The following is a 17,835-nucleotide window of genomic DNA, read 5'->3' as shown; positions in this document are numbered from 1 at the left end:
TATTCAATCGTATAATTTTCTTATTTAATGATATTTTAGTTTTTTTTTCATTCAAAAAATTATACAATTGAAAGTCATTATTATAAATAAGTAATTAATAAGAAATACTATGAAATTAAGTGATAGTGTAATGCTCCATGATAGATTTGTAGGTAGTGCAAAAGAGCATGAGAAGTATTACTGTGGTGGTCAAATAACTAATGCAATTGATATTACATTCTCCATTTAAAAGAGGAATCAATTTTGAATCTTTAATATAATGTTGACTGAAAAACTCTAATGTCTGCAAATTGATGAATAAACGAATATTGACTGTAGAAGAAGAACCACTTCACCCAATTTTGCCAAATTTCTGTTCGGATCCCAAATTTTGAAATGAAATATTTTACTATGCATATTTTGGTTAAATTTTCAATTTGCAGTTGTCACACGCCAAATAAGTGCAGAATTTGATACAAATAAGACTAAATTTCTGCAAAATAAGAGTAAAGGCCAAAATTGGTCCTGAACATATAGTCATTTTACGATTTTGGTCCTAAACATTATCTTTTGGATTTTTTGGTCCTGCACATATGGACATTTGATCATTTTGGTCCTGCACATATGGAAATTTGATCATTTTGGTCCCCCGTCAACATTTTCGTTAAAAACTAACGGTCAACATTATCTTTTGGATTTTTTGGTCCTGCACATATGGATATTTGATCATTTTGGTCCTGCACATATAGAATTTTGATCATTTTGGTCCTCCGTCAACATTTTCGTTAAAAACTAACGGTCAACGGCCGATTTTTGACTAAAACAATGGGTTGGGTCGGGTCGTGTTTGGGTCGGGTTTGGGTTACACGTTAAGAAAAAAAATAATTATTTTTTATTAATTAAAAAATTATAAAACTTTAATTTTTAGTTATTTTTGTTGATTAAAAATATTATAACGACTAAAACATGATGTTATTATTCTATTTAAACATGATATTACACAATAAAATAAAATATTACCAAATTAAAATAATCATTTTTTAATCAAAATAATAAAATTAAAGTATATTAATATTAAATCTATATAATAAAATTAAATAATTAAAAAATTATTTTTAATAAAATCTAAGCATAATATTTTCTTCAAATTCATGAAAAAATTAATTAAAAAATACTATACTTTAATTTTATTAATTAAAAAATATTAATTAATTTTTTAAGAATATTATGCTTAGATTTTAACGAAAATATTATGCTTAGATTTTAAGAAAATATTATTTTTTTTCTTAACGTATAACCCAAACACGACCCGACCCAAACACGACTCGACCCAACCCATTGTTTTAGTCAAAAATCGGCCGTTGACCGTTAGTTTTTAACGAAAATGTTGACGGAGGACCAAAATGATCAAAATTCCATATGTGCAGGACCAAAATGATCAAATGTCCATATGTGCAGGACCAAAAAATCCAAAATATAATGTTGACCGTTAGTTTTTAACGGAAATATTGACGGAGGACCAAAATGATCAAATGTCCATATGTGCAGGACCAAAAAATCCAAAAGATAATGTTTAGGACCAAAATCGTAAAATGACTATATGTTTAGGACCAATTTTGGCCTTTACTCGCAAAATAAATACTTTAACTTGTACTATTAATTAAACTTGATACATCCTAGTTAAACAACTCCATTATGGGAGTGAAGGTTGTTGCGATTTTGAATCATATTTTACATATTTCATTATATTTTCGTTCTCTTTCGCGTGCTGAGTCCGTTAATTTTTTATTAACATAATTCCACCTCATTTAGTTTGTTATTTACTAAATAAAGAAAAGAACGAATAAATACGACGAAACATTGGCTAGGTACGATTATAACTTGGTCACGGTGCAACCACTCACATTTTAAAATATTTCCACTTATATAGGATAGGGACTTTTTTAGACACTTATATAGGGTCTAAAAAAATAAAAGTGACTTATAAATATTGTACTATCACTATGAATTATAAATGTCACATCTCGTATAATAAAAAAACTAAGTATTTCGTAACCTTACGAATTAATTAATCCCATTTGCAGGGTTAGTGATTATTTATATACGTAACGGGCTCATTTGATTTGAAAATTTAAAGCTCGCTATAATTTTGGCCCATGTTCGATTTGGGAAATTGAACTATCATACGTTTCTCGCCATGAAAATATTCGTATCTGTATTCATTCACAATAAACACATCACAAATAACATAATATGATATGAAATCGTTGTGTTTTATCAAAAACTTTAACAAGGACGGCAATTAATCCCACGGGGAGGAATTGATTAAATAAAACAATCCTTTGAAGTTTATATCAATAAATATTTCTTTGATATAATCATAGTATAAATAACAATACAATTTATTACTCTCTCCATTTCGTTAATAAAAACACTAACTTTTTAGGAGAATTGAAAAATATGTGAGAAAATATACATATATATCAATATTAGTTTAAAATTATATGAGTATAATAAACACGTTTGATAACTGAAATGTGTTTATGTAAAAATAGACGGCACAAAAGAAATATAAAAAATGATTTTGACCGTGGATGTGATAAGTTTTAATGCAAAAATTGATGTTAAAAGAAATATATTAAAAATTTTGTTAATAAAGAATAGACTTCACATCTATAAAATGAAAAAAATATCATAAATTAAAGATTCCAATTTTGATAAACTAAATTAAAATGAAAAAAAATAGAACTACGAAGATATTCCCTCCCATAAATAATGTGACGAAAAGACTAATAAAAAAACAAAAGTTTCTTATATGTTCCTTTATCCAGAAGTTAAGCACAAAAAAATAGAAGTAATGGTATTGGTCCAATTTACTTATATATTATTCATAGCCCAGATCCAGCTATCAAAACCCAGTGTTTTTTTCATTGCAGAAGAATGGATAATTATTATGTGATACTACTACACTCCAATTTTTGTTTTCTTGTATTTCAAATTTGAGACGTTCCACAGCATGAATTTGACTGGACTCCTCGATGGTCGCGAGGGTAGCAGAAAACATGAACTTGTTCAGCAAGAGCAAAACATGACAAATAGGGAAAAACAGGAGGGGATGGAGCAAAAGAAAAGGAAAGTACATCGGCCCCAGCAATAAAGAAACACACACAGAATCAATAAACCCCATTTTTGACCACCCTCTCTACCTTCTTGACTTCTTTCTTCCACACTCTCTATGGCAGCAGAAGCGGTGTTCGGAGTGGTGGTCCTGCTCTCGGCGGCGGCGGCGGCGACGGCGGGAAACTGGTGCGTGGTGAGGAGCGACGCGAGTGAGCAGGCGCTGCAGACGGCTCTGGACTATTCATGCAGCGCCGGAGCTGACTGCTCGCCTATTCAGCCGAATGGGCTTTGCTTTCTGCCTAATACGCTGCAGGCTCATGCCTCCTACGCTTTCAACAGCTATTATCAGCGCAAGAACAATGCTCCCGACTCTTGCTCTTTTGCTTCCACTTCTACCATCGCCAGAACTGATCCAAGTTCCTTTCTTTACTCTCTCTCTCTCCCTCCCTACATATCTGTGTTTTAGTGTGTCTCTACTTGTCGAAAGAATATTGAAACTTTTTGGTGACTCTTCTTGATTTTTTTCTTTTTCTTTTTACTATAAATTTGTTGGTGTTTTTCTCTGTTTTCAGGCTATGGATCTTGTGTTTACCCATCATCTGCAAGGTATTACTTTCTCTTTTTTCACTCCATTTGCATATGTTTCTGCAGTGAGTTCTTGTGCTTTTCCAAATGTTGCTCATTTTGCTGTTTTGTGCCTTAACATTATTCCCATTTTTTGTAATGACATCTCATATTATAAATTCTCACATATAGCATTAAATTTGTAATAACACTATAAAGAATTGGAGTGGCAATATGCCTTTATTTTTACAAGTGTCATCGAGTTATGTACATGGTGTTTTGTACTCCATCATATAATGTATTTTATCGCTTAGATATAAGAAATATGCTTCTTGGATATGGGAGCTTCATTTTGTCTTTTTTGTTCATCTGGGTTCGCACTTCTTGATAATTACACTTTGGGTTAGCATCCATAGGCTAAGGACTTAATTCTTGTGAATAATAAAATTGCAATGTCGAAATGTTGGGACCTCGTGCCAAATAACCACAGAAGTCATGTCTTGTAGAAATGAAAAGTTCTATGGAAAGGCTTAAGGTTTGTAGTTTAGAGATCTAAGGTTGCTTAGCATTTGTGCATACCTGTAAATTTGAAGTGTTATCCATGGAAGGCATACATTAACGACACTCGTGTCTCTTGATTTTTTTGCAGTTCTGCCGGAGGAGGAGTCTCATCAGGAATAACATCCACAACACCCACGAGCATAACCACTCCAAGTTCAACCACACCACCATCAGGAGCCACTCCTCTATACGGAAGTGGAGCCGGACTAACACCAGGGACGGGGACAGGGACAGGGACAGTAATCCCCGACGCCCCCATGTCTAAGGGGTCCAAAATCTTACTGCAGCAAGCAGCCTCGTCTCCTCTGATCATCTTGCTCGGTTTCATGATTATTTGCCGGATAATATAGTGCTGTATAATCACCAGGATATTATATATATATATAACTCGAGAAGTAGGTGAACCCCAGTTTTGTGTTAGCCATTTGTAGCCTTCCTTGATTTGTCTCTCTCAGGAAGATATTTGATCTTTTCCTCGAGTTGTATTGGCAAGCTCAACATTTTCCCAGTTGAAGGTTGGTAGAACTAATACCCAATTTTTTGATCATTTAATGTTTTATTAGACTGGATTAGCAGCTCAAGAATTTGGATCCCATATAATCTTCTCTTTAATCCTTACATAATACATATTCTACATGAATGTTGTGACACCAAAGAATATGAATAATTATACAGAACAATCCCATAATTATAAATGAATGCAATTTCTTCACCCCCATTCAGATCATTTCAGTTTTCATATGTTAAAGCTGCAGATTTACATAAACAAAAAATTGAATCAGATCAATAAGCCATTGGAAGAAACCTTGAGATTATAAGAGAAAGAGAAAAAGAAAAGGCAAGAAATTCAAGTAAATTTTCCTTCACTGAACATCTGTTGACAATCTTACACAAGTTGTAGTAATGTATAAGATTCTAAAACCTTAAAAGCTAACGAGCTAACAATATTTCTAAAAAGCTACTAACAAGCTAACAATGTTTTTTTCTTCAAATTTTCATTTTTGCAGTAGGCTACAGCTGTTTCCAGTTGAAACCTTAAAGGATACAATAAGAATTCATACCCTCCAAGATCCAGAAACTTCTAAAGATTCAATTAATAGAATCAAAAAAAGATGCACTGTTCAAATGATCAGTTCCCCAGATTTTGATTACCTGGGGTTGAACTGGACATCGCTCAGGTTGCCTTACAATGTAAATCTGATCACCAGTTTCGTTGTACATGTCCTTATTGCGATGCCACGACCACAGAGCATGTGTCTCATTTTTCACCTGCACGGATAAACCCAAACGAGATGACCTAAACTAGAACAGACTTGACTTCTCAACATAGATGACATCCATACTCCCAGTTAGGCCCTCAGACTGTAAGGAATGATTCAGACAAAATGGAAGTACCTCGAGAATTCCATGGCCGAAGCTGGCTTCTCTGTAAGCACTATACTCAGGTTGTGAGTCCCAACAGAACTTCCCAGCAGCTGGTCCAGATGTAAAATTTTGTGCACAGAATCCTCCCATGAAGTCATCGGGTGTGGTGGAGGGCTCTGGGCAGTTTCCATGCTCGTCAGCGTGTGTCGTTGCCATTTTCTCTCTATTTCCCCCATCGCCTACTGAGAGGTGGACAGGACCACAGGGATCAAGAGTGTAGTTGTACACTCTGTTTGACCTCTCATATGCATGTACCTAAATATTGTTTCCACCTTTTTTATTATTCTCTCAGGTTTTAGCAAAAGAACGACCTAATAAACCATGATTTACGACCATATAAACTTACATGTCCATTGAAGACTATGTCAACACCATACTGGTACAGTAACTCTTCCATGGATACCCTCATGCATTCAACTTCCCGGTAGTGTGCCGTGTAAGTGGTGTACCAGGGAGGATGCCATGTAGCGACTAACCATGGAGTAACATCTCGGTTCACATTAGCTAGATCCCTTTGCAACCATTTGTATTGATCATCTGCAGTGAAGGAGCCATGGAATTAGAACCAACTGTACCAATTATCAGAGACTTAGGATAATAATTCAAGGCTTCTTGTTACCTGTCTTGCCATAGGCAGCATATCCACCTAGAACGACAAAATGTATGCCTCCTGCGTTGAACGAATAATAGAATGGGGAAGAAGAGCCACTTTCTTTATGTGGGAATGCAAATCGAGAAGTGAAGGAAGTAAAAGTCTGGCCGTGGATTTGTTCTTCTATTTCATGGTTCCCTTGCACCATCATTATTGGAATTCTCGATATCAGTGGCTGCATAAATCTGAAAGGATCATACACCAAATAGTACAGTTATATATAGTCTCACAACTGTTTGAAGTTTATGACAACTAGAGTTACACATTTTAAACCAGTAAGAGAAACTGTTTTTAAGATAATCGAGATGTTACCTTCCCCAATAATCCCAGCGAGGCTGATAAGTCTCGTGTATAGGAGTATTTGGAAACGAGCACGAGTAGCAATCAGAACCAGTGCCATTGGTAAGATACAAGTTTGCATAGCACAGATCTCCAACCATCACAATTAGATCAGGATTGTTTCTCGTTACATGATCAATCGTGGAAGTGGAGTTGTATGTGAGACCAAGGTCTCCAACCACAGCTACTCTACCAGGATAGCTATGTGTACTAGAAACTGGCATTGTCCTAAAATGTTGGATACGGCTCATTGCCTGTATTGAAGGATCACCACACTTATAGTAGTATTTAGAATCAGGATCCAAATCTACAAAACAATAAATGAAAATCTACCATCACAATTTAAATCAAGATTTGTGCGTTGCAAAGGGACGATCTGAGCAGAAAAATCAATTCTCATAGAATACAAAAGTTGGAAACACACTACAATACAAGACCAGGAGCTAAATGATTGATGGATCGGATGCATTCTTCAAGTAAAGATTATCAGGCAACTCGACATGGAAAAGGCAAAAACTCTTTTACCACACTACAATTCCATATTTGGAAGCACACTACAATTCAGATTATGAGCTAAATGATTGACGGATAGGATGCGTTCTTCAAGTAAACATTATCAAGCAACTCGACATGAAAAGGCAAAAACTGTTTTACCACACCTGTGAGACGGACATGATGAATGATTCCGGAAGTGTAGTTCTTGAGTCCTTTGAAGGGATAAAGCTGACTATAGACTTCAGATTCTCCGGTAGCTATGCGATGCATAGGAAATCTTAGCTTTCCATAGTAAACCACACTGGCAACACTCTTCGGATTCAACGGTTTGATGTTGTCACCAATCTGAAATTCCCCTGCAAGACATCATCATCATCATCAAGAAGCCAGTCACAAAATGAAGCGCTCATTTATTCGGCTAGGCCTAATTTAGCATTCATTCATCATTCATCATTCATCATAAGTTCAGCATCCATTCATCATTCATCATAAGTTCACATTCATACAAAAAGTAACTATGCTTAATTTAGCATTCATTATTCATAAGATTAGCATTCACTTCAAAATAGTAACTAGGCCTAATCATATCATAACTGATCATCTATAATTCAACAAATTCAAGAAAAGGGCTTGCAAGACACATATATAGTAACAAAAACTAAAGCATAGCTTAACATTCATCCATCATAAGTTTCACCACAGAATGAATGCACAAAAAGAAAATAACAGGAAATAACCAAATTGAAGGCTCAAAAGAAGAGATTCAAACCTGTAATCCAAGAAATCCAGACAGAATCGTGAGTGGAAGAGAGAGACACCGAAATTTGTTCAGGTTCGAAACCTGAGGCATCCCTTTGCACTCTGGGGTCAGAATCAGGCAGATCAATAGCATTTCCCCTGAAATTCTCATCCAACGAAACAGTGACAGGATCAAAGGGCCCATCGAGGGTTGTGGGAATTTTGCAATGAATTTGAATTAATTCCAAGAAAAGAAGAATGAAAACCGCAGCCACCATTTTCCCTGTTTGCGGGGCCATTTCCCCCCTTCAAAAATGCTAAATCTAAACCCAAATCAAAGCATAGAAAAAAGAATCTTGAAAGCAATAAAGCTCCCTTCTTTATGAGTCAAACGAAACTCTCCCAAAACGCAACTTCTTTTAAGAGCTCTAGATTTCTGCAAATTCTCATTCCTACAAAGTGGCTATTTCTGTATATATAGACATGTGTGTGTGAAAAGGAATTCGAATATGAAGATGGGGTGAAGAATTAAAAGGGCAGTGATGAGCGGTTATGTCAGTTATATAATCAATCGATACAAAATCGTCAATTATAATCTGCACCTCGAAATCAGAGAATTGCTACATGCTTGCCGTTTTCGAGGCATATTTCAAATGATAATTCAATGAACTACGCTTTATGTATTTTGATTTACTTCTTTCGATCATTCTTTCAACTAAATCCCCTAAATTAGCATAGTAGATTTGATTTCAGTGTTTACTAAAACAAAATTTATGCATTGAACGTGTCTACAACACTACATACTTCCAATTTGTAAAAATTAAATGCTGAAAGTAGTCAAGTACAATGGTGTAATTAATTAGTAAGGTATGTTCATGCATCATCTTGTTGTGTGAGTCGTATGTGTCATTTTTCATACTATAAAATTTATAAATTTAAATTTGAATTGTTGCTTAACTCAATCAATTTGTAAATCTAAAAAAAATAAAATCAATTACAGATCTCAAAATTATGAAGTTTTAAAGGGTAACACATACTGATTTGCTTTTTCATAGTATAATGAAGTATGATTAGTTATTTAATTAAATCATATTGACACAACAAATATGCATCCAAATATGAATTTTGATTGTTTTGAAGTTTAATATTTTGATAGATTTTAGTACGCATAATAGACTATGTGTTGTGTCTACATGATTTTAATATATTTAAAGTATATTTTCTTATTTTTTTACAATAAATAGTGTAATAATGAAAATAAAAATAGTAGCCATTAACTTCTAGTAGTATGATTTTAGTACGCATAAATAATGGACTATGTGTTGTGTCTACATGATTTTAATATATTTAAAGTGTATTTTCTTAGTATTTTTTACTATAAATAGTACTCCTATAGAATAATGAAAATAAAAATAAAAATATTAGGCATTAACTTTTATGAATCTGTGCCTACATAAGTATATGCATAAGGTAACTGAGATTTTTTAAACTAGTCATAATAATATTATTAATAATAAATTTGATGGATCGAAATCGAAATGTTTTATTTGAGAAGAATATTCTTTTGCCCTATTATTCGCGTAGAATATCCGATATTGAGATGAGGCCATTGGCCTGATATGCGGTCCACTTATATTTTCTCTAAGATGTGTTAGCTATGTCATTTTTTATAAAAGAAAGATAATTGTGTATATATATAAGATAGGAGTACATAAACTTTCGTGCTTTTCTTGCACTTTTCTAAAATTCTAAAAATGCATTTGAGATTTGCCAATCAGGGAAAAAAAACAAGAAAAAAAAACTGAATTATAGTAGTTAAATATAGAATGAAAATATAACGATGGAGAAATATGTTATGCAAAAGTAAATTTATGTCAACAAAACAACACAGTACTACATAAATTATTAGACCATCCAAACAAAACATAATATTCCTTAATTACTCATTTTTCTTCGAATCATCTTCAACCATTTATATCAAACTCATTTTATACAAAACATAAGATTCCTCAATTACTCATTTTTCTTGAAATCATCTTCTACCATTTATACCAAACTCAAATATTTTCTTAACTATATGTTACACTAAAAAGTAATTTTAGTCTAAATATTCATGTCAAATTCAAATTTTACACAATTTGTAAGTATATGTTTATAGTAGCACTATGTTGGGTATAGGTCCATAGAAAAGACCCAAAATAGATTTGGGTTTAATGTATCATTGTAGAAATTGTCTACACCAAATCTCCTTTTTTATGTATGATTGAAAATGGTCTCATTATTACAAGAACCAAAAAAATTTACTAATAAGTACTACTACTATTTACTTCTCCAACTAAATGAAGATGGAATTCGATTTATTTCAAGTTTTTACAAATACAATTTCAATAGATAACACTCTAAAATCTTTTCATTTCATCTCTTTCAATAACTATTTATTACCACCGGTGATCATCATAAGAATCAAAAATAATTTTTTACTTTTTCAACTTTATGAAGATTGAATATTCAATTTATTTTAATTTATAACCTCACATGTGCATTCAAAAGTAACCATAATGTTTTTTTCCCAAAAATCCCGTTTTTATGTATATCTACTCACCTTTTTTTGGAAAAAGGAAAAAGTTAAACTGGTTTAATGGGTAAAAAAAATACTAAATAATATTGAAATTTATATATTTATAAATAAATAATTTGTCGTATTCTGACATGTAGATGATATGTATATAGTCTACGTCATCTCATCAAAGTGGTTTATCATCATAAAAAGTAGAAATCTGAAATTCAAGTTTTTGAATTTAAAATATAAAGTTTGAAAAATAAAACAAAAAATTATTAAAAATTATTGTATTTATATATAAATATAACTAAATAAACTAAATTGAAGATCACACGCGTCAAACTTTTATCTCATTGGCTGAAACACGTCCTCAGACCTATCGCACGTGCCACGTTACAGTTTCAATTTCTAACTCACTACATTTTTTTATTCTTCAAAAAAAAATTCCCAATTTCATTTTGTCTAAAATAAAAAAAAGGGAAATACTAGTATTACGCAAAATCTTATTCTGCTATTTTCTGGGCACAAGCAAAAATTTTCTGGTTTGCAGAGAGAGAGAGTGAGAAGAAAAGGTAGTGAAGATGAATATATTCAGGCTAGTAGGGGATATGACACATTTGGCAAGTGTTCTTGTCCTGCTCCTCAAGATTCACACTATCAAATCATGTGCAGGTATGCATTTTCAAATTTCCCTTTTTTTCTTATCCAATTTGCTTCGCAAGATCCAGATTAAGAGATTTGGTGTTTGCGGCAAAAACGCCCCCATTTATTGCATCTAAAGCCCTAATTCAGTGCCTCGTGTGTGTGTGAGAGAGACAGAGTGAGACAAAACGATTTCATTGTTGTGTGTTTGTATAATTGGTGGAATGGTTTTATTTTCTGGCAATGGAACATATTCTCTTGCTTCCGTACGTGTCACACGAACTGTGGCGCAGTCAATCTAAATTTTACTTATTAAATTATCAATCGTGAAACTGATGCACATTAAGGTTGGGTGCAAATATTTTTGTGCACTTGGCATAAGGGTGTTTGGGGCATTGTTGTTTGGGCTTAGTCATGTTCGGAGACCAGGTAGAGCTAGATGTAATGAGGTCAAATTGAGATGTTGTAGGCTATCTTAGTAATGAGAGCTATAATAAATATACCAGGTGTTCAGCCAAGTAACTGATCAAAGGTTGGAGTAGTTTGATGGTCATTTCCTCTTTCTATTTTAATGTAAGAGTTTCTAGAGGAGATTCATCTGTTAGGGTGGAAATAATTGTAATCAAGGAAAGTTTATTTTTTAGAGGTTAAATGATTCTATTGATACTTTGATAGTGGATTAGCTGAGGTAACATCAAGACATAGGTGATGAGGTTTACTGGTGTAGTGTATTTAAAATTAACTGCAAGCTTTATGCTTCAGATTAGCTGAAAAACTACCAATCCTTTGAGGTTGGTGGTATTACAAGTATAATGATGTATTAATGCTCACAAAATTGTACTTTCAGTGGAAAATTCTTAAGCTCATTGAGACCCTGCATCTATTTTTAGATCCGTTATAGACATATATGATTGGTAGATCACTTCTATTTTGGTTGTAAATCGAATTGGGAAACGGTATACATGCTTTGTAAATCAGATAGAGTAGATGATGACTTACATTTGCAGCCTACTTTCACTTCATTATGCATAGGGTCTGGACCTAATATGTGCAACTCATCAGTTGAATATGTTGCCTGCTGAGGTGTGCCTTTTCATCTTCTCATGGCTTGATTGTGTTCCACCCAAGTGAATCATGTCTCTTTAATCATTTTTACGATGTTGACTGTATGTGTTTATGCAGGCGTTTCTCTGAAGACTCAGGAGCTCTATGCTATTGTTTTTGCTACTCGCTACTTGGATTTATTTACACAATATGTGTCTGTCTATAACACACTTATGAAAGTAATATTTTTGGTGAGCTCTTTCTCAATCGTCTGGTATATGAGGCGTCACAAGATTGTGCGCAGATCATACGACAAAGATCACGACACTTTTCGCCACTATTTTCTAATTCTTCCATGCTTATTATTAGCCCTGGTCTTTCATGAGAAGTTTACCTTTAAAGAGGTACTGTAATCCCATGAGAAAGCTACTATATGTACCGACATATTTCTGTGTCAAATATTTATGCTTTATATGATTGACTAGGTTATGTGGGCCTTTTCCCTGTACCTGGAAGCTGTTGCCATCCTTCCTCAACTGGTCTTGTTACAGAGAACGAGAAATATTGACAACTTGACAGGGCAATATGTTTTTCTTCTAGGGTAATATATGATTCCCCCCTTTAATTTTTTTTTATTCTTTTGTTATAAAATCCAATTTATACTTTAATAGGGTAAAGAGTCTTGGGTAAAACCGTAAAAGTATAGCTTATGAGATTCAGCCTTGATTTTCGAAATCAATTATTAGGATTTATTGTTATGTAATGTACAGATTGTGTGAATATTTGAATTCGGTATGTGTTATGCTGCCTTGGGTGCTTGCGACATGACTTATAATTAGAGCATTACAATATATATGGAGGAAGTAGCTTGTATGAAGATTTCAGATGTGATTGTTAAGCAGACCTAGTTTTCAATTTTGATGTAATTCCAATTGAAAATTGTTTACATTTTCTAAAATATTATTAACACTATTAGCTAGAACATAATTTTTTATTAGGATGCACGGTGATGATTTATGTACAGTCTTCTCTCTCATTACCACTCTTTGTTGAACAGTTGATGTAACTTTATTGCTAGAAAAACATCAATTATGTACTATAATAGGAGTGGAAATTTATTCCCATGAAAGACTCCACTTATAGTAGAAATATTGATTAAAGCTCATATTACTCACTCTGTACTCTTTATCTTGATAACTACTGGTATCCAGTTTAGTTATCGACTGGTGTATTTGTTGTCTCTATCATAAATTTTACAATTAGTTTGTGAGATGGAAAAATGATTAGATGGATTTGACTTATCAGATTCCATTCCTTTTCACAGTAAGAAGGTCGCTGGTAACTTATGTCTGTCAAAATATTCATATTTCATGATATTCTTTTGCTTACTTGGTGGAACATGATTTTACCGAGTTACCACTTCCATTAGAACCTCTTGTTCCTTTCTTTAAAGCTAAATTTACTAGGTTTTGTACTCTTAACTGGTTGATGGGTAAACAACTCCATCGATTGTATGCATAGCAAAATGATGTTACATTGATGATGATAAAGTAATTGCTTATGATCATTTTCTTGTAAGTAGTTTATAGTTTAACTTTTTTTATATCTTGGTTTCTTCTTGCAGTGCCTACCGATCATTCTACATTTTGAACTGGGTTTACCGTTACTTCACTCAGCCACACTTTGTCCACTGGATATGTAAAGCCTCTCTCTCTCTCTCTCTCTCTCTCTCTCTCTCTCTCTCTCTCTTTGTCTATCTGTTTTGCCTTATAATCATGAAATTTGGTTGATGTTCCTGCGGAAGCTAGAATCTCTAAAGAGGAACAGCTGGTTACCGAAATTTATAGTACTAAATTGATGTGCTTATTTCTGCCCTGCAGCTTGGGTTTCAGGGCTTGTCCAGACCTTGCTTTATGCTGATTTCTTTTATTACTATTTCAAAAGGTAAAGTACATTTGATATCGCGACCACATGACCAAAGTTTGTACTTTCTTTATACTGATTTGTTTTCTGATTTCATTTTCTCAGCTGGAAGAATAATGCAAAGCTTGAATTACCGGCTTGAGATCGTCCTCTGCATAAAATTATTCCGAGGCTGATATTTTCAAGCAGCTCTCACCAAGATACTCTAGTAGGTACTTGGCATGAGGTTTTGCTTATGCCTGTCTTGATTTGGACTAGAGATGAGATCCCATTACTCATTTATCGTATATTTAGCCTGCTATTAAGTGACTTATTACTGTGTTGTAATGTTGAGGGAAATAGTTATACAGCAAGAATTACTAACAGAACATGTGGCCAACTTTTTCACTAGACAGATATAAAATTGCCATTTTCTTTTTTTTTTCTTTCCCAAATCGAGAAAAGAGCAAGCATGTTTTCTTATATCGTTATTGATTTAATTAGTATTTAATCCTAGCACAGAAAGGGCTCTTTTTCCCCATATGTTCTGTTTACTCGAACTTCTCCTGATTGGTAGAAAATTTGCAGATAATTTAAGTTCTTATGTTTTGTTGTTTTATAAATTTCGTGGCCAGTTTGGAGATTTGCTTAAACGTAGTGATTATATTCGAAGGATATTACTCCACATCTTGCCTTTGGTTTTATCTTTTATCAATAAAATTATAGTGTCAGTTTGATTATTATTTTTATCGGCAAGAGCATCAGTAATGGGCTTTAAAATTGGGTCGGAACGCTCCAGAGGTATGGGGACCCTGTCCGTTATGTGGGAGACTGGGCCTCGGACCCCTCCAGAGGTGTGATTCCGGAACTGATTTCCAGTCCAGCCCCGTATACCGTTGCTTTGCCAAACACAAATCAATTGTTTTAATTTTCATCACAAAATTGTTTTTTTTTAATTATTAATTTTAGTCACAATTCACATGTTTTACATTCCTCTGAAAAACTTAAATTATGTAATTGAATTTTAATCTATGTACTTTCAAGTATTTAAATGACGTAATTGTAGAAAATATAGAATAATGTTATTTTATATATTTAACTAATGTCATTTTGAGTTATTTACTTTAATACTACAAATAAAAAATGCTATAAATTGGAGGATAATTAAAAATGCTGAAATTTTAAAAAAATACTGATTGAGAATTTATTACTCCATTCGTTCCCTCATAATTGAGTCATTTTTTTAATTTTAAGAAGTTCTCTCATAGTTGAGTTATTTCTATATATAGTTATACCACTTAATAATTAAAACTCTTTTTGCCACTTTTATTTTACTTTTTTTTTATTTTTATTCTCCCTATTTTATTCACTTTCTACTCTACTCTCTTAAATTTTTTTATCTTTCTTTTTTTTTTATCTATTTAACACACTAAACATCATTTTCTTTCATGCTGAAAAGTTCCGCCTCAACTATGAAGGAACGGAGGGCTTAATAATTTACTTTGAAAGTTAGGGATAATAATAATTTTATCATCTGTCAAATTTTCGTCAGTCATGTGAAAGTATAATACTCCTACTAGTATTAAATTAAAAGGTCTCAATAATGGCTAACTTATATCCAAAATGGTCTTTTGACAAAGAAATGATATGCTACATATCTTATGTGAGCTCCTTATATGAGCACTACCCTCGTTTAACGCACATTTAGCATTGTTCATTTCGATTTATATATTTAGTTTGATTCTAATACATTAAAAAATGTTATTGAAAATTTTAATTTCACAAAATTCATAAATATCAATTGCTCGTTTTCTATATAAATTCAAATGAATTAATAAAATAACAAAATCGAGCTTTGATATTTATGAATTTTGTGAAATTAAAAATTTCAATAACATTTTTTAATGTATTAGAATCAAACTAAATATATAAATTGAAACGAGCAACGCTAAATGTGCGTTAAACGAGGGTGGTGCTCACATAAAGAGCTCACATAAGGTAGGTAGCATATCATTCCTCCTTTTGACCATACTTAAAAATTACTAAAATGTTTTTCTTAAATAAGTGGTAATTTTTTGTTTTTTTATAATTAAATGTCATTTTGAGTATCACGAAAACCGAACCGAATGTAATAATTGAAAATAATTGTAATTTAACAAAATTTAATCACATTTCTTGAAGAGTAAAAGAAGCTTCTATAATATGGAGTACAATCCCACAGCAGCAAAATGCAGACTATACGTAGAGAGAAACAGAGTTTATTGGGATGATCATTGGCGTTTAAGCTGGAGGGCGAATCTGTGATAATTCAGCAGAAAATTGAGGCAATTGATGCACAAAAGCACCACGGCGGCGAGGAGAGCTATGGTGGTCCACGGACTCCGAAAATACGTATAAAGCAGCTCCGCCTTGAACGTCTTCGTCTTGCTCCTGCAGTGATCGTTGATTCTCTCTCTAACCCCTCGGAAAATATCCCTCCGGCACGCCCCCTCCGTCTCCAGCTCCCTGAACATCCTCACCACCTCCTCGTCGTCCGCCTGCCACGCCATCACCAGAATCCCCTTCTCCCGCAGCTCCTTCACGTCCTCCGCCTTCATTATCAGCGACTTCATGAACTTCGCGTACGACGTCACCGCGAAATCGGTACCGCTCCCCGGCGACATCTCCATCGCGATGATGTTCGACAGTATCACCTTCGTCTTGCTCTCCAGCAGCAGGATCGGGAGGCGGAGCATCCCGTAAAAGGAATGAGATCTGAATTCGATGTCGGTTAATCGGTACGATTTCGATTTCGTCGGCCGGAAATGGACCCCCTTTGCTTTTAGATCCATTACCGATTGGAATTGGCTGTTCACCACCTTCAATTTCTCCTTCTCCCCCTTAATTTCAGCTCCTCCGCTCTTATTATCTCCGACGAGAAGCGTACGGCAGCAGTCGAGGAGGTGAGTGATTTTTCTCCCCTGCGGCGGTTTTTCTTCGCAGTTCATCATGGAGCTCACGAGCTCGTAGAAATACGCATCGATTGATTTACCGGCAGCGCGTTCGCATGTGTGGGGGATCAGCATTTTGATTGTGAAATAGGGGAGCTGATTCTCCAGCATGAAGAAATCGCGGACGACGAACGCCAGCTTCGACATTCCGAGGCGGCGGAGGACGACGCAGTTGTCGTCGTTGCCATGGTGCTCGTCCGCCTGCTTCAAGCAGTAGATGAGGAAGCAGGCGTCGCGGAGCATCATTTCAGCCAAATCGACGTCGTTTTGTATCGACAGGCGTTCGTAGAAGGTTCTGATTTGGTTTGAGTGATTTTGTATATCCGTGATCAGCTGCTGCTGCTGGTGCTTGTCGGGGATGAGCAGGTCGAGGATCTCGGATTTGAGATCCTCGACCGGCCTAAGTTGAGTGAGGCCGTAATGGTAGGGGCCGAGGGAGACTAGGACCGGGTCATAGATTTGGTGCCTACCCTCTGCCCCTCGAACCAGTGATGGCACTCTGTTTTGGCCACCCCCAGACCCTCGCACTTGCGTTGGTACTCTGTAGATTATCGGTTGCGGTATATTGATGCTCGAGTACTCTTTGCTAGGTTTCGGAGAGGCCATTTTTATGCATACAAGTTAGGGCTTTGATGGCTAGGAAGATGATGAGCTGCACTTGATGGCTAGGAAGGTGTTGTGCTGCACAATATGTGATAAGGTTGTAGTAGCTTTTATAGCACAATATGTGATACCCTCTTTATCTTCATGCAATAGTTAGTGCTCCCTCCGTCGTAATAAATGACTCGTACTTCTTTTTTTGGACGTCCCATCTAAGTAAGACA

The 17,835-nt window shown here is 34.5% G+C and overlaps 4 protein-coding genes across 5 annotated transcripts; 2 read left to right on the top strand and 2 right to left on the bottom strand.

Moving 5' to 3' along the window:
* Positions 1 to 2,896: 2,896 nt before the first annotated feature.
* Positions 2,897 to 4,771, top strand: LOC121808519 (PLASMODESMATA CALLOSE-BINDING PROTEIN 3-like). Its single transcript, XM_042209058.1, has 3 exons — positions 2,897 to 3,515; positions 3,672 to 3,705; positions 4,313 to 4,771. Exons 1-3 carry the CDS (start codon positions 3,215 to 3,217, stop codon positions 4,572 to 4,574), a joined length of 597 nt encoding a protein of 198 aa, XP_042064992.1. The 5' UTR covers positions 2,897 to 3,214; the 3' UTR covers positions 4,575 to 4,771.
* A 60-nt stretch (positions 4,772 to 4,831) lies between these two features.
* Positions 4,832 to 8,707, bottom strand: LOC121808510 (purple acid phosphatase 15-like). 2 transcript variants are annotated; one of them, XM_042209046.1, is made up of 8 exons: positions 7,905 to 8,707; positions 7,300 to 7,491; positions 6,614 to 6,947; positions 6,269 to 6,486; positions 5,996 to 6,186; positions 5,620 to 5,904; positions 5,377 to 5,493; positions 4,832 to 4,973 (listed from the first exon to the last, which is right to left on the bottom strand). In XM_042209046.1, exons 1-8 carry the CDS (start codon positions 8,170 to 8,172, stop codon positions 4,968 to 4,970), a joined length of 1,611 nt encoding a protein of 536 aa, XP_042064980.1. In that variant the 5' UTR covers positions 8,173 to 8,707; the 3' UTR covers positions 4,832 to 4,967. The 2 variants fall into 2 exon arrangements, with proteins under 2 accessions (XP_042064980.1, XP_042064979.1); XM_042209045.1 differs by lacking the exon at positions 4,832 to 4,973 and having other exon boundaries at positions 5,071 to 5,493; positions 7,905 to 8,706.
* A 2,175-nt stretch (positions 8,708 to 10,882) lies between these two features.
* Positions 10,883 to 14,462, top strand: LOC121808516 (ER lumen protein-retaining receptor-like). Its single transcript, XM_042209055.1, has 6 exons — positions 10,883 to 11,105; positions 12,258 to 12,523; positions 12,605 to 12,720; positions 13,744 to 13,817; positions 14,000 to 14,063; positions 14,148 to 14,462. Exons 1-6 carry the CDS (start codon positions 11,015 to 11,017, stop codon positions 14,182 to 14,184), a joined length of 648 nt encoding a protein of 215 aa, XP_042064989.1. The 5' UTR covers positions 10,883 to 11,014; the 3' UTR covers positions 14,185 to 14,462.
* Positions 14,463 to 16,291: 1,829 nt separating this feature from the next.
* Positions 16,292 to 17,617, bottom strand: LOC121807931 (UPF0481 protein At3g47200-like). Its single transcript, XM_042208262.1, has one exon. It carries the CDS (start codon positions 17,615 to 17,617, stop codon positions 16,292 to 16,294), a length of 1,326 nt encoding a protein of 441 aa, XP_042064196.1.
* Between the last annotated feature and the right edge of the window lie 218 nt (positions 17,618 to 17,835).

The sequence above is a fragment of the Salvia splendens genome, chromosome 6 (assembly GCF_004379255.2).
Source record: "Salvia splendens isolate huo1 chromosome 6, SspV2, whole genome shotgun sequence".
Lineage (NCBI taxonomy): Eukaryota > Viridiplantae > Streptophyta > Magnoliopsida > Lamiales > Lamiaceae > Salvia > Salvia splendens.
Note: the sequence above shows the minus strand (reverse complement) of the source record. Positions and strands in the feature narration are given on the sequence as shown.

Bases quoted from the DNA above. Each gene is read 5' to 3' on its own strand.
- LOC121808519 (XM_042209058.1), top strand. From the start codon at position 3,215: ATGGCAGCAGAAGCGGTGTTCGGAGTGGTGGTCCTGCTCTCGGCGGCG. The intron at 3,516-3,671 runs GTTCCTTTCTTT...CTCTGTTTTCAG, and splicing joins CATCGCCAGAACTGATCCAA to GCTATGGATCTTGTGTTTAC. The intron at 3,706-4,312 runs GTATTACTTTCT...ATTTTTTTGCAG, and splicing joins GTTTACCCATCATCTGCAAG to TTCTGCCGGAGGAGGAGTCT.
- LOC121808516 (XM_042209055.1), top strand. From the start codon at position 11,015: ATGAATATATTCAGGCTAGTAGGGGATATGACACATTTGGCAAGTGTT. The intron at 13,818-13,999 runs GTAAAGCCTCTC...TCTGCCCTGCAG, and splicing joins ACACTTTGTCCACTGGATAT to CTTGGGTTTCAGGGCTTGTC. The intron at 14,064-14,147 runs GTAAAGTACATT...TCATTTTCTCAG, and splicing joins TTTTATTACTATTTCAAAAG to CTGGAAGAATAATGCAAAGC.
- LOC121808510 (XM_042209045.1), bottom strand. From the start codon at position 8,172: ATGGCCCCGCAAACAGGGAAAATGGTGGCTGCGGTTTTCATTCTTCTT. The intron at 7,492-7,904 runs GTTTGAATCTCT...GATGTCTTGCAG, and splicing joins CTGGATTTCTTGGATTACAG to GGGAATTTCAGATTGGTGAC. The intron at 6,487-6,613 runs GTAACATCTCGA...TGATCCTTTCAG, and splicing joins CGCTGGGATTATTGGGGAAG to ATTTATGCAGCCACTGATAT.
- LOC121807931 (XM_042208262.1), bottom strand. From the start codon at position 17,617: ATGGCCTCTCCGAAACCTAGCAAAGAGTACTCGAGCATCAATATACCG.